The 14,806-nt window shown below is 42.5% G+C and overlaps 1 protein-coding gene across 4 annotated transcripts in view; it reads right to left on the bottom strand.

Annotated features, from left to right (window-relative positions):
• The window catches only part of enah (ENAH actin regulator), a 340,698-nt gene that overhangs the window by 25,557 nt on the left and 300,335 nt on the right, over positions 1–14,806 (bottom strand). For all 4 annotated transcript variants that reach the window (XM_063040502.1, XM_063040500.1, XM_063040499.1 and 1 more), the window contains 4 exons: positions 10,492–10,817; positions 9,622–9,764; positions 7,387–7,444; positions 6,928–6,979 (listed from right to left, as the gene is read on the bottom strand). In XM_063040502.1, the coding sequence (XP_062896572.1) occupies positions 6,928–6,979; positions 7,387–7,444; positions 9,622–9,764; positions 10,492–10,817 (579 nt within the window). The remainder of the gene's footprint in view (positions 1–6,927; positions 6,980–7,386; positions 7,445–9,621; positions 9,765–10,491; positions 10,818–14,806) is intronic.

Here is a 14,806-nt window from a genome sequence, read left to right as displayed (position 1 = left end):
CAGGGAATGAAGTCCTAACCTATTCAACCTTTCTCTTTAACTGAGTTTCTCAAGTCCCGGCAACAACCTTGTAAACCTTCTCTGCACTCTTTCAACCTTATTTATATCCTTCCTGTAATTTGGCGACCAAAACTGAACACAATACTCCAGATTCGGCCTCACCAATGCCTTATACAACCTCATCATAACATTCCAGCTCTTATACTCAATACTTTGATTAATAAAGGCCAATGTACCAAAAGCTCTCTTTATGACCCTATCTACCTGTGACGCCACTTTTAGGGAATTTTGTATCTGTATTCCCAGATCCCTCTGTTCCACTGCACTCCTCAGTGCCTTACCATTAACTCTGTATGTTCTACCTTGGTTTGTCCTTCCAACGTGCAATACCTCACACTTGTCTGCATTAAACTCCATCTGCCATTTTTCAGCCCATTTTTCCAGATGGTCCAAGTCCCTCTGCAGGCTCTGAAAACCTTCCTCGCTGTCTACACCTCCAATCTTTGTATCATCAGCAAATTTGCTGATCCAATTTACCACATTATCATCCAGATCATTGATATAGATGACAAATAACAATGGACCCAGCACTGATCCCTGTGGCACACCACTAGTCACAGGCCTCCACTTGGAGAAGCAATTCTCTACTACCACTCTTTGGCTTCTTCCATTGAGCCAATGTCTGATCCAATTTACCACCTCTCCATGTATACCTAGCGACTGAATTTTCCTAACTAACCTCCCATGCGGGACCTTGTCAAAGGCCTTACTGAAGTCCATGTAGACAATATCTACTGCCTTCCCTTCATCCACTTTCCTGGTAACCTCCTCGAAAAACTCCAATAGATTGGTCAAACATGACCTGCCACGCACAAAGCCATATTGACTCTCCCTAATAAGTCCCTGTCTATCCAAATGCTTGTAGATTCTGTCTCTTAGTACTCCCTCCAATAACTTACCTACTACCGACGTTAAACTCACCGGCCTATAATTTCCCGGATTACTTTTCGATCCTTTTTTAAACAACGGAACAACATGAGCCACTCTCCATCCTCTGGCACCTCACCTGTAGATAGCGACATTTTAAATATTTCTGCCAGGGCCCCTGCAATTTCAACACCAGTCTCCTTCAAGGTCCGAGGGAACACCCTGTCAGGTCCCGGGGATTTATCCACTTTAATTTTCCTCAAGACAGCAAGGACCTCCTCCTTTTTGATCTGTACAGTTTCCATGATCTCACTACTTGATTCCCTCAATTCCATAGATTTCATGCCAGTTTCCTTAGTAAATACAGACGCAAAAAACCTATTTAAGATCTCCTACATTTCCTTTGGTTCCGCACATAGGCGACCACTCTGATCTTCAAGAGGACCAATTTTATCCCTTACAATCCTTTTGCTCTTAATATACCTGTAAAAGCTCTTTGGATTATCCTTCACTTTGACTGCCAATGCAACCTCATGTCTTCTTTTAGCACTCCTGATTTCTTTCTTAAGTATTTTCTTGCACTTCTTATACTCCTCAAGCACCTTATTTACTCCCTGCTTCCTATACATGTCATACAACTCCCTCTTCTTCCTTATCAGAGTTGCAACATCCCTTGAGAACCAAGGTTCCTTATTCCTATTCACTTTGCCTTTAATCCTGACAGGAACATACAAATTCTGCACTCTCAAAATTTCTCCTTTGCAGGCTTCCCACCTACCGATCACATCCTTGCCAGAGAACAACCTGCCCCAATCCACGTAGAGAACTTTAGAATTTAACATCCCCATGTGGTACTTTGCTGTTACAAGTTGCTGGGCTGGAAAAACAACAGCTCCATTGGGGTTGAGGAGAAAGACAGCCATCCTTTAGATACAATTTACATCAATAATATACAAGTAGGAATGTGTGCAAGGAAGGGGTAGGTCTAGGTGAGGAGAGGTGACAGGTTCATGGGGGAGGGGAGAGTAGAATTAGCACCAGAACTGGGAGCTGGTGGGTGGAAGCAATAAGGGACCACAAATGCTAGAATCTGATGTACAAGAGATTCTGAAGATGCTGGAAATATTGAGCAACATGCACAAAATGCTGGAGGAACTCAGCAAGTCTGCAGCATCTATGGAGAGGAGTAAGCAGTTGATATTTCAAGCTGGGAAACTTCATCGGGACTGGAAAGGAAAGAGGCAAAAGCCAGAATAATAAGATGAGAGGAGAGGAAGACGTACAACTTGGCAAGTGATAGGTGAGACGAGGTGAGGGGGAAGGTGAGTGCGTGGGTGAGGAGAATGTTGTAAGAAGCTGGGAGGCAAGGGAGGCAATTGGTGTAAGAGATAAAAGACTAAAGGAGAGGACAGTGGACAATGAAAAAAAAGGGAAGATGGAGGGGCACCAGAGGGAGGAGATGGGCAGATGAAAAGAGAAGGGGTGAATTGGGAATGAAAAAAGAGAGAAGGGGGTGGGAAAAAAGGGAGGGTGAAGAAATTATCAGAAGTTAGAGAAATCAATGTTATCATCAGGTTGGAGATTACCCAGACATAATATGAGGTTTTGATCTTCCACCTTGAGTGTGGCCTCATCATGGGAGTAGAGGAGGCCGTGGACAGACATGTTGGTATAAGAATAGGAAGTCAAATTAAAATGGTGGTCAGTGAGACCTCCTGCCTTTTGGGACAGACAGAGCAAAGGTGCTTAATGAAGTGGATCCCCAATCTAAGTTGGATCTCACCAGTGTAGAGGAAGCCATACCAAGAATACCACATACAGTGGATGATCCTGACAGACTCACAGGTGAAGTGTCACTTCACCTGGAAAAACTGTTTGGTCTTGAATGTGTAGAGGAAGATGTAGCACTTACCATGCTTACAGGGATGAGTGCCTGGAATAAGATCAGTGGAGAGAGATGAGTGGATAAGAGAGTCACGGAGATAGCAAGCACTATGGAAAATGGAGAAAGGGGTTGGAGGGAAAGATATGCTCAGTGGTGGGATCCCACTGAGATGGCAGAAGTTATGGAGAATGATGATCTAGGTATGGAGGTGATGGGCAAGGACAAGGAGAACCCTATCCCTGTTATGGTGGCGGGAGGATAGGGTGAGGGCAAATGTGAGGGAAATGGAGAAGATATGGGTGAGGGCTCCATCGATGGAAATGGAAGGGAAAAGGATGTTTTGTATTGAAAAGCCTTATCCTGAGAATAGATGCAGTACAGAAAGAGGAAATGATAAAAGGAAATATCATTTTTACAAGCATGAGAAGAGTTAAAGTAAAGATAGGTATCGTCTATTGCCCATTTGTAAGAGTTATCAGTAGACAGTCTGTCTCCATAGATGGTGGCAGAGAGATCAAGAAAGGGGACAGAGGTGTCAGAAATAGACCAAATAAATTTGAGAGAACAGTGGGAAGTTGAAGTTGTTCATGTGCTCAGCATGGATGCACCAGTGGAGTCATCAATGTAGTGCAGAAAGTGTTGGGGACCATCACCAATATAGGTTTGCAACTTTGGACTTCCACAGAGCTGACAAAAAGGCAAATATCAATGGGGCCCACGCAAATGTCCATGGCTATATCTTAGGTTTGGAGAAAGTGAAAGAAACTAAAAGAAAAAAAATGGTTGAGGGCGAGAATGAGATTCGCCAGATGGAGGAGAGTGGTGCTGGAGGGGAATTGGTTGGGTCTATTGCCCAGAAAGAAATGGAAAGTTTCCTGATGGGGGATAAATGTGTACAGGGACTGGACATCCATAGTGAAAATGAGGTGATCAGGGCCAGAGAATTGAATGTGATTGAAGTGATCAAAAGCATGTGAAGTGTCATGGACGTAGGTAGGAAGGGACTGAACCAAGCGGGACAAAATGGATTTAAAGTATGTGTTCACGAGTTCAGTGGGGCAAGAAATAATAGTCCTACTGGAACAGCTTGGTTTGTAGATCTTGGGTAGGAGGTAGAAATGAGTAGTGCACGTTACGACAACTATGAGGTTGGTGGCAGTGGATGGGAGATCTCCAGAGTTAGAAGTAGTATGGAAGACAATGTCTTGTTGGCCAGAAAGAACTACAGTCTACAAATCAATGAATTTGAATGAATCAAAGACAGTGGAAGCACACAGACCAATTGTCTTTGATTTTGCCATGAGGTCGAAGGAATGCAGAGTGCCATTTTGTGAACTGGTTTTGCTTGCTGTATCAGTGTTTTAAAGTAGATACAATGATGCTCCAGGTAAATAAAGTTACTTGTGAGCTGTTCTTTGATAAGATAAAACATGCAGATTTGTGAATAGTGGAATCTGTGTCTGCTCTGAATGATTAGAGCTAGTTATTGGTTTGGTAACCGATTGAGAATAAAGGGCCATAAATTACCAGCTGTCACTTGCTGAAGAAGGGCAATAAATGGATGCAACACACATCAAAGTTGCTGGTGAACGCAGCAGGCCAGGCAGCATCTCTAGGAAGAGGTGCAGTCGACGTTTCAGGCCGAGACCCTTCATCAGGAGTCCTGACTAAGGGTCTCAGCCTGAAACGTCAACTGCACCTCTTCCTAGAGATGCTGCCTGGTCTGCTGCGTTCGCCAGCAACTTTGATGTGTGTTGCTTGAATTTCCAGCATCTGCAGAATTCCTGTTGTTTGCAATAAATGGATGCTGGCTTGGACCAGAGTGAATAAGGTGGTGCAGGTCAGTCAGATGACCCACAGTCAGTAACACAGAAATGCAACATTTGAACTGGTAAGGAATGAATATAAAAACAGAAGCTTCAAATGCAAAGTAGCAACAACTCTCTAGAGACCAACCATTGTGGATGTGGTACCCCAAAAACACGCAGAGATTAGATCGGGACCATGAGGATCACATGGCCAGCAGAGACTCTTTATCCAGGTATTACCTTTTCTGTTCTTTGTCTGTTTGTGGAGGGTCAGGAAAACTTAGTAGGTGTGCACACAGGCATTCTGTTGTATAAATTCACATGCTCTTTCATTGATACAATAAAGATACTTGTCAGTAAATACAGATTCTTTCTGTGCCTAACTGATCATTATTACTAGGGAGTAATCCTTTTAACAGTCTTGATGTGCCTTAGTGGGATCCTGTTCAATGGAGCAAGTAAGAGGAGTTGTCTAAGAATTGCTGTCTGGCCTTGGATGGCAACCCCTTTTCTTCAGATTTGATGATGAGGTTGGGGTTGGTGCAGAGAGAGTGGAGGGCTATGCATTCAGAGACTGGCTGAATGAGGTGTGTATAAATGAGAGGAATGCTGAAGTCAAGGCAGTAGGTGTCTCCTCGGCAGTTAGAGATGACAAAATCCAGAGTGGGCAGAAAACCACAATAAAGTGTCCAAGATTATGAGGAAAAGGGCTGAAGGTGGGAGAAGATGATATTGGTGGGAGATGGGGAATCCTTGTCAATGAAGTAGGCTCAGCAACAGAGGCAAAGTAAGAAGAGCTCAGCGTCGTGGCTCAGAACTCACTGAGGTGCAGATGTTGGAGGGAAGGTCCCTTGCTGAGAATAGAACCTTCTGCTTCAGAGATGGGAAGTTTGGAGGGGATGGTGAAGGACACAGCAGGGTCAGGGGAGGGTAGAAATTTGGAAGATCAGCGTCTGGGGGGGAGGGTTTGGGTGTTCAGGGAAAATGGGTTGGAAGAAGAGGGGGTCTTCAGAGGAATGGAGCCTGAAGGTTTGTGGGAAGTAGTGTTGGAAGAAGAGAATTGGAGAGGCTAGGATGAAGGAGAGTAAAATACAGGGAGGGAGGTGGAAGGGGAACCAGTAACAAGAGTTTATGTGTGAGGGGCAGATGTAGTGGGTGGGTGGGGAGAGAAAGAAACCAAGTGATGGGGGCTGGGGTGATCACAGGTAGTGGAGAGTAACGGGACAGAAAGGGAGCAGTTTACCACAAGTTGGAGAATTCCAAGTAGAGGTTCCAAAAATTATTTACATTGAACTCAGATCTTTTTATAAAAAGACCAATGCATCATTCCCACATTCATTATTACCTGGTCTGTATTAAACCATCTCCATACAGTTTTTTGTGTTATACATCATCCTAGCTTTGCTCTGAGAACTGTAAACCTTCCAAACACTCCTCTCCCTCCACCCTTCTGAAAGGTCACCAACTCCAAACGTTGACTGGTGATGCTGGTTGACTAGCTGAATTCCTCCAGCAGTTGCTTTTATTTCAGATCTCAGCATCTGCAGTTTTGTTTTCCAAAAGAAATATATACCTTTCTAATTGCTTGCAGCAGTTGCACCTTAACTTCTTTCTGAACAAAGATACAAGGTCCCTCTAAACACTTTTCAACCCCTTACTGCATTAAAACTGAATATACTACACTTTTCTGATTTTTCATCATAGTAAACAACTTCATATACATCCACATGATATTCCTACTGCAAAGTCTTCATCTGTTCACTTAGCTACAATACCCAAAGCCTCCCAGCACTTTCCCTTCACCATCTTTGGGGTGCCCAGTGGAGCTAAAGAACTTTGTTTGAGTGGGAGCACTGAGGGAGCAAAATTAAATGGTGGCTAGTACTGAAGTAGAGTGGGCAAGTCTGGAACGACAGTGGAAATAGGTAGTCTTGGACTATGCCACGGTAGTGTAGCTGTTAGCACAGAGCTTGTGGAATTCCAGAGTTCAATTCCAGCACTATTCTGAAAGGAGTCCCTATAAGTCCTCCCCATGGAAAGCACAGGTTTTTCCCTGGGTGCCACATTTCCTCCCACAGTTCAAAGACATACCAGGTAGGTAAACTGGTCATTGTAAATTGTTGTGCGATTAACTTGGGGTTAATTGGTGTTGTGGGGTGGCTGGGACAGCATGGCTTGAAGGGCCAGACAGGCCTACTCTGTGCTGTTTCATTAAATAAAAAAAAAAATCAATGAATAAGTGCACTTTCATAATAAAACCTGCAACAGCAAACAAAGCTGCCATTGAAAAAAGGCTCCTCAACCTACCAGACATACTTGATGCTGAGAGGCCTTTCACACTTGCAGATTCTGATTCCTCCTGGAGGAAGTAAAGCAAAAGTTACACACACAAAGGCCAAACAGTTACAGGCATGACACCAGAGCACACGGAAGACACAAAACGCCCAGGTTAGTTTTGAGCCATGAGCTGTTTGCCCACAGCTGCTGGATGGGTGGCCTTCTTACAAAGCAAGACAAGCAGCTACTCTCCAAAGAATACTGTCAATTCTGGGGCAGGCTAAACACTCATTTAGGCAAGGCTTGTATTGGAACAGAGAATAGCCTTTCTTTTAATTCCTACTTTGGTACGTGAGCATCCCTGGCAAGGCCAGCAGAGGTGGTGGTGAGAGCACTACCTGAAGCACCATGAAGGCTGTCCCACTGTACATTATTCAAAACCTCCTGTGGAGGGATTGTTGAGTCACTTCACTGCAAAGATCTACTTACATTCTTTTCTTCCTTAGGGTCTGGCTCAGGAACTGAACCCTTCTCAGCAATCCTTCTCCTGTGGGAAAATAAATATCAACCATGTTGTACAGAATATAAAGATAAAGCACTAACGAGAAAAGAGGGCAATGAATGGGGAAAGGGGCAAACGGGGGGAAATGAATGTGAGTGAGAGCAAGAGCATGAGAGCAAAACGAGGCTGTGAGAGGAAGGAAGAGTGTGGAAGACGACCAGGGTGACCAGAGATGGGGACGGAAAGTGTGGGAGCATGTCAATGCATCTGACTGAGGGAAAATTGTTCAAAACATTGGGGAATGAGAGATTTCAGAATTCAAATATTCCAAGCTGGAGGAACATCAAATCACACCCTTGCAATCCAGCTGAAAGAAGACAGGAAACAAATCCTCACTGAATAGCTCAAGCAAAACCTCAGAGGCAGTGTGCTGTCAGCTGAGCTTCACTGACAGTTGACTGGGTCAGTTTAAGAAAAGGCCTGGACTACATTAGTTCAGCCCGTTGAAGTTGGTCATGAAATATTAGAGAGGGAGACCTGAGAGTGCGTTATCCCCACACCTTTGATCCTGAAGTGATTATCACCTGTTTCATTTTGAATGCATTCGTCTGTATTAGACTTCTCAAAGCTACCTAAACACTGAGTTTCTTACTGCAGTCTCAACTATCTTATTTCATGATGCCCTTAGATCCAGACTCTCCAACCATAAGTCACAGCATCTATGTGACCAATTATTTTAAATACTGTACATTTCTATTAGATTATGCCTCTTTCTTCTGAATTTAAAAATAATTCATCCCATCCCACTCAATCACAGCTCAGTGGGCAGCACCCTCATCTAAGGAATCAACTCAAATTAACTGAGTTTCCCTTTTAGACAAAGCCAACGCCTTCCAGGGAACACACAGAAAATGCTGGTGAACACAGCAGGCCAAGCTGCATCTATAGGAAGAGGTACAGTCAATGTTTTGGGCTGAGACTAACTGAAAGAAGAAATAGTAAGAGATTTGAAAAAGGGAGGAGGAGGGGAGGTCCGAAATAATAGGAAAAGGGGCAGGGATGAAGCTAAGAGCTGGGAAGTTGATTGGCAAAGGGGAAACAAAGCTGGAGACATGGGAAAAAAGAAAGGGGGGGGGAGCACCAGAGGAAGATGGAGAGCAAGTAAGGAGTGATTGTGAGAGGGAAAGAGACCTTCCAGGGATGAGGAAATTGGTACGCAGTGGGTTGGACATAACCTCATCAGATCAGAAAAGGTAAAACCTTTTCAGGTGGTCTCAACAATGGGCTAAAGAGCACAGAACAGCTCTGGCTTCTGATCCAGTGATCTCCATGATGTTAGCATGCTTTCATATGTTAGCCGTGGTGCCATTTTTATACACTTGAATTAAATTTTCCATCTCCTTCATTCCAAAGAAAACAGCCAGAAAACAACTCCTGTCCGAAATTCTACAGCTCTGGCATCACCTTTGCAAATCTGCTCTGCAGTTTCTTTGCTGACATTCCTTTCTGTTTAAGGTAAGCAAAATGTGCAGAGTACTCTAGCCATGGCCTACCAAGTTTACTTTATACCGATCTAGCATGACCTCTCTGTCTTGATGTCTATACTTAGCTGATACAGTCTCTCATGTACCCCTCTACAGATACCCATCTTTTTACTTCCAGATATTTGGAGGCAAGTACTTCTCAACACCCGATCAGCTATTGTGTATTCCTTGGTCTTGTTTGTCCTCTCCAGACTGATTACCTCACCCTTCTCAGGATTCAAGATTGCTCAATGTCATTTCCAGTACATGAGTGTAATGGAGAACAAAATAATTGTTACTCTGGATGGTTGAATGCTTCCCCACACAGCTACTAACACTTGCCAGCAACCTTGGGTCCACAGAATTCTGACAGCGACAGGGTCAGTACTGCAGGGATCATTGTAGAGTATATACCATTGACAGAGTCTCCAGAAAAAAGAAGAGAATTGTTTCCCAAGGGCTGTGTACCTCTGGCTGTAAATAGAGCCCTTGCAAGTACAGAGCAAGATCCGAAGGCTATGGTCCATTGCTACAGTTTTTTCTGTCCTTAAACACAAGGCAGAATGAATATATTTGAAAAGGGACATAGCAAGATGGATTGAGGAAGAAGATCACCATTTATTGAATGACAGAACAATGTGAAAGGCCAAGTGCTGTCTACTACTTCAAGTCCTTTCAAGTATATTGATTAGAACTCACCTCCTGGCCAGCAGGGCACTCATTTCTTCCATTAGACCAGTTCCTCCAATAGAAATTGGGGCTCCGTTACCCCGCGAAGTCTCAGATTTAGAAGGAGTCAAGACTGAACCAATGCCGCCTGTAGAACTCAAGGCCTCATCAGTCTATGGAATAAGCAACATAGGGTGACATTAGCAGCTTTTTGTACTATTTACACTATTTGCCAAATTGGCAAGAAACAAACTATTGGTTAGCAAAGTCAATCTACCAGGTTGTGGGAAGATTCTACAGCTTCCCAGCACCTCACCCAAGGAAGCACAAGACCTAGTATGCCCACACAGCAAGATACTACAAGAAGCAGAGTGATACATAACTTTATTTACAGATCCTCATCTAAAGATGAACACTGGGAAAAATTTCCCTTATCTTCAAAAACTAAGTGCCCTTATTGTGTTGTTTGAATGAAAGAAATCAAGCTGAGTTAATGACATGAGAACAAAAGACCGAAGAGTTTGTCTCACGGTTGCTCTCTACACTTGTGAAACTCTGATCTATTGGAGTACCTTCCCTGGCTTCGCCAGACTTCAACTAAAGACCAGAAATTGTGATTGTTACCCGGGACCCAAGGGTGGTTTCATGAATGAGTAAGAATTTGGAGTTCCCCGACAACAGCAACAATCAAGTGATGATTAAGAATCACAAGCCCTGAAATCTTCGTGACTTGCTATGTAGTATTTTGAGTGGTTTATTTGTGCTTTCTATTTTTATGATAATTAGGCTTAAGTTTCTTTGTTGTGCTTGTACACGCATTACCACATCTCACAGACCCACAAATTGTTTGGATCTGATCAATCCAGCTCATTACACAGATTAACCCACTACTTCACTTACCCGTGCCACTTTTCTGAGCTTGGCTCCAGCCAGTGCAGCTGCAAGTCCAGTCAGTGGGCGATCATCTTCAGCTGGAGCTGATGCAAGGCCGGTGGAGGGGAGAGGTGGGGCTGGAGGGGGAGGTGGAACAGGAGATGCAGCCTGTCCAGGAAGAGGGGGTGGAGGAGGGGGGACTGCTCCTGGTAGTGGAGGTGCAGGCGGTGGACCTGGTGGCATCGGTGGCCCAGAGACTGGTGGTGCTGCTGGCTGCAGTGGTCCTGGAGGAAGAGGTGGTGCGGGTGGAGGGGCTGGTGGCCCCTGGAAACCTTCATTTGTTGGACCAATACCTGCATTAACAAAATAATTTAAAAAAAATCATTACTTTGGATTTTTTGTTCTTGGTGAGATAAAAATAAAGGTAATTAACTATCACATCAGTAACTGCGTGCATCTCCATTTCTCTGACAAAAATCTGTGCAAGATGTCCAATGGTATTGTCACAATTAAAAAACCCAATATCTCAAAATAAATTACACTATAAACCAAATCAACCCTTAAAACCAAATTGGGGTTGGGGGCAGAGGTTGAGAGAGAAGCACTCTCTTCCTCAGAGAATAAGTAGGCCCATTCTTCTTCATTTTCCTTCTTATATTCCTTTCATAAGACAGAATGCTGCATTACTGTGGTGCTTTTCATACTTCCCATCATCTCTAAGTGTTTTACAGTCAATGAAGAACATTGGCAGAGTTGCAGGAAACAGAGCAGCCAGTCCCCAGAAACACTGATGAGTTAAAGGAGATAATCAGTTACAGTACAGTTGGTTCAGATATAAATACTGGACAAGAGACCCGAGTCTGCTTCCGCCAAGTCCTTTCAACTCCAATATCTGAAAATTTCCTGAACACAGAATCTTTAATTAGACACTGTTTATTGCCTCTACCATTCAGGCATGCAGATCACTCTCTGAGAAAACCTTCCCAAAATCAGCCTGAAGCTTATCCATTTCAACTTACTATTTCCATAATGTGATCACCCAAGATTTCTGAGTTATATTCCAACCTTGCATGGACAGATCTGGGTTTTGCCGTTATCACTGGCTTATAGTTTTAATACTGAGTCTAGGACTTGTGAGCTTTTTGCTGCTTCATCTTTGGCACATGCATCTTTCAAGCACACCATTAACTCCATTGTCTCCAGTGTGTCCAGGTGACATCCACACCAGTATCCTTCTAAAAGATGTCTTATTCACTCCTCATGGCCTCAACTGGTCTCCTGAACTGAGAAGTTCATATCAAGGACACAGATGCCATTTCACTTGAAACCAAATGTCCCCATAGGTGGTGCTACATTGGCTCCATAGCTGGATATCAATAACTGTCAAAAAGGCTTTTGGGGAACAAAAGCTTTGCCATACGGGTTTGATTGAATGTTTGAGAGTTGAGAATAAGTTAAAGACTGGTAAGTGCACAGTCAGATGAATCTTGAGAGTACTTTGTCAAAGTACCTCACAATTAGTGGAATTAACTGTCAGAGTGACTGATAAACGTTTGCATTCTCACTTCAGGAAGTAGTATTACTGGCTCTGGATCTGCTTGATAATCCATTATCAGTTGTGTTCTATGCGAGTTGGTTTGTCATCTTAACTGCTTACCTATTTGGAGTGAACAGTCAATAAGTCTAGGAATACACATTTTTTGTGCCCAGTTTATGACTGAGAAAAGCAAACCACAACATAGATTATAGAACAAAGAACAGTACAGCATAGAAACAGGTCATTTGACCTACAATATTGTGACAAACTAATTGAAGCCTGAAGGCACACACTCAGAAATTCAGGAATAGCTTCTTCCCCTCTGCCATCCGATTTCTAAATGGACATTGAACCCGTGAACATTACCTCACTTTAATATCTTTATTTCTTTTTTTTTGCATAATTTTAATCTATTCAATATACGTATACTGTAACTGATTTACTTATTATTTTATTTCTTTTTCTTCATTATGTATTGCATTCAACTGCTGCTAAGTTAATAAATTTCACGACACATGCAATGATAATACACCCGATTCTGAATTACTAATTAAAAACCAAACTAAACAAATCCTTTCTACCTACACAACGACCACATCCTTCCATTTTCAGCTCATTCATACACCAAAGAGCCTTTTGAACATCTCTACCATACTTGCTTCTACCACCACCCTTGACACTACACTCGAAACACTCACCACTGTGTAAAAAAAAACATCCCCCAGACATCTCCTGTGAACTTCCTCCCTCTCACCTTAAATGTATATCATCTGGTATTAGACATTTCAAACCTGGAAGAAGGTACTGGCTGTCTACTCTATCTATGTCTCTCATAATCTGATCTCCCTTCAGCCTCTGCTGCTCTAGAGAAAACAACCTAACCTGTCTTACCTCTTCTTGTAGCACATGCCCCCTAACCTTGGTAAATAGTTATTAGCCGACAACCACCAGGCTCCTGCACTGGCATCGATAACTTCATCTACCACCACATTGAACTGATTCCACAATCTACAGACTCACTTTCACGGGCGCTTTATAAATCATGTTCTCAGTATTATTTCCATTTGCAGTTTTTGTCTTCTTTTTCACATTGGCATTTGTCAGTCTTTGTCTATTTATGTCTTATTTTTTGTATAATTCTATTGTATTGCTTTCCCCCCTGTAAATGCCTGCAAGAAAATGAAACTCAAGGCAGTAAATGGCGACATATATTATGTACTGTGACAATAAATTTATTTTGAGCTTTGAACCTCTTCTGCACCATCTTCAAAGCCTGAATATCCTCCCTGTAACAGGACGACCAGAATTGAATGCAATACTGCAGATGTAGCCTAACCAAAGTATTATAAAGTTACAATATAACTTCCGATTCTTGAACTCAAGCCCTCAACTAATAAATGCAAGCTTGCTATGTGCTTTCTCTACCACCCTATAAATCCATGTAGCAGTTTTAGATATATACACACACACTCTCACATAAATACCACATACACTTACATATACATGCATATGTACGTATATCAATTAAATTAAGTAAGTAGTTCAAAAGTAGTGCTACATGGATTCCAGTTAATTGGGCCATCAGTTAATCAGGGCAGCTGCTTACTTGGGACAACTCTTTAAGGAAAAAGGCCAATGGAGAAAACAGCCACAATTCCCTTCATTTATTTGAGACATTGCACTGCTTAATTGGACAAGAGACTGTTGCTAAACAGGTTCTAACTAGCATCTGTCATGTGCAATTGCGTGGCCACTAAATACTACACCATGCTCAGAGTGAACAGTTTTAAAATAGCATCAGTTGTGTATGCACTTGTATTCAAAAAACAGTGATTTTTGTCACTGATAGTTGGTGAGAAATAAGCAGTAAGACAATTTGGAAATGTCTTGCTCACTGGGGTTTCAAGCATTCAGACTTAGAGATGCCAAAAATGGCCAGGAGTAAAAAATGAAATGATTTCACTAGCTCAACAAGTTAGGCACTATGAGGAATTTGAAGATATTAACAATCATCTTGAACGTTACAATGAAAATGTAGATTTGGAGGATGCAATTGTCAAAAGCATTGTATGAAGGCGGCTCATTACCTGCACCAGGTGTTTGTTCATTTACAGTCAATCTAAAGTACACTGGATGAATTCCTCCATCGATAACTATAAGGAACTAATACACAGTTTTATAGCACTGAGGTAGTATTAGTAGTGTCCCAATACTAGTACATCTGCTTTGTGTTGCTCCTTGGCTCTGGAGTAACAACATGGGTATTCATTTATGGTTGAATAAAAATTAAACGAGCTTAATTTGTTCTGTATTTTACTTAAATACATAATTTGTTACTTAAATGGTAGTTGGTCTTTTATATATATATATCTTTTTAACTATTTCCATGAAGCTTCATCTAATTGTGGCAGCTGCTTAATTGGACCAAAACGTATTGGTCCCAATGTGTCCTAATTAACTGTAATCCACTGTACTCATTTAGGACCTCATTCACATCCTCTGTCTCCAAGCACATGTTCACTCCTTAATCTTTAAGAGGGCCCTACCCACTCCTGAGCTATCTGCTTGCTTCTGATGTATGTATGGAATGCCTTGGGATTCAAAGGTACATTTAATGTCAGAGAAATGTATACAATATACATCCTGAAATGCTTCTTCTTTGCAACCATCTATGAAAAGAGAGGAGTGCCCCCAAAGAATGACAGTTAAACGTTAGAACCCCAAAGATCTCGCCCAGCTCCCCTCCCTCCCACACGTAAGCAAGCAACAATCACCCCTCACCCCACTGGCAAAAAAAAGCATCAG

This window comes from Mobula hypostoma, chromosome 2, assembly GCF_963921235.1.
Source record: "Mobula hypostoma chromosome 2, sMobHyp1.1, whole genome shotgun sequence".
Classification (NCBI taxonomy): Eukaryota; Metazoa; Chordata; class Chondrichthyes; order Myliobatiformes; family Myliobatidae; genus Mobula; species Mobula hypostoma.
This window is presented reverse-complemented; position numbering and strand designations above follow the sequence as displayed.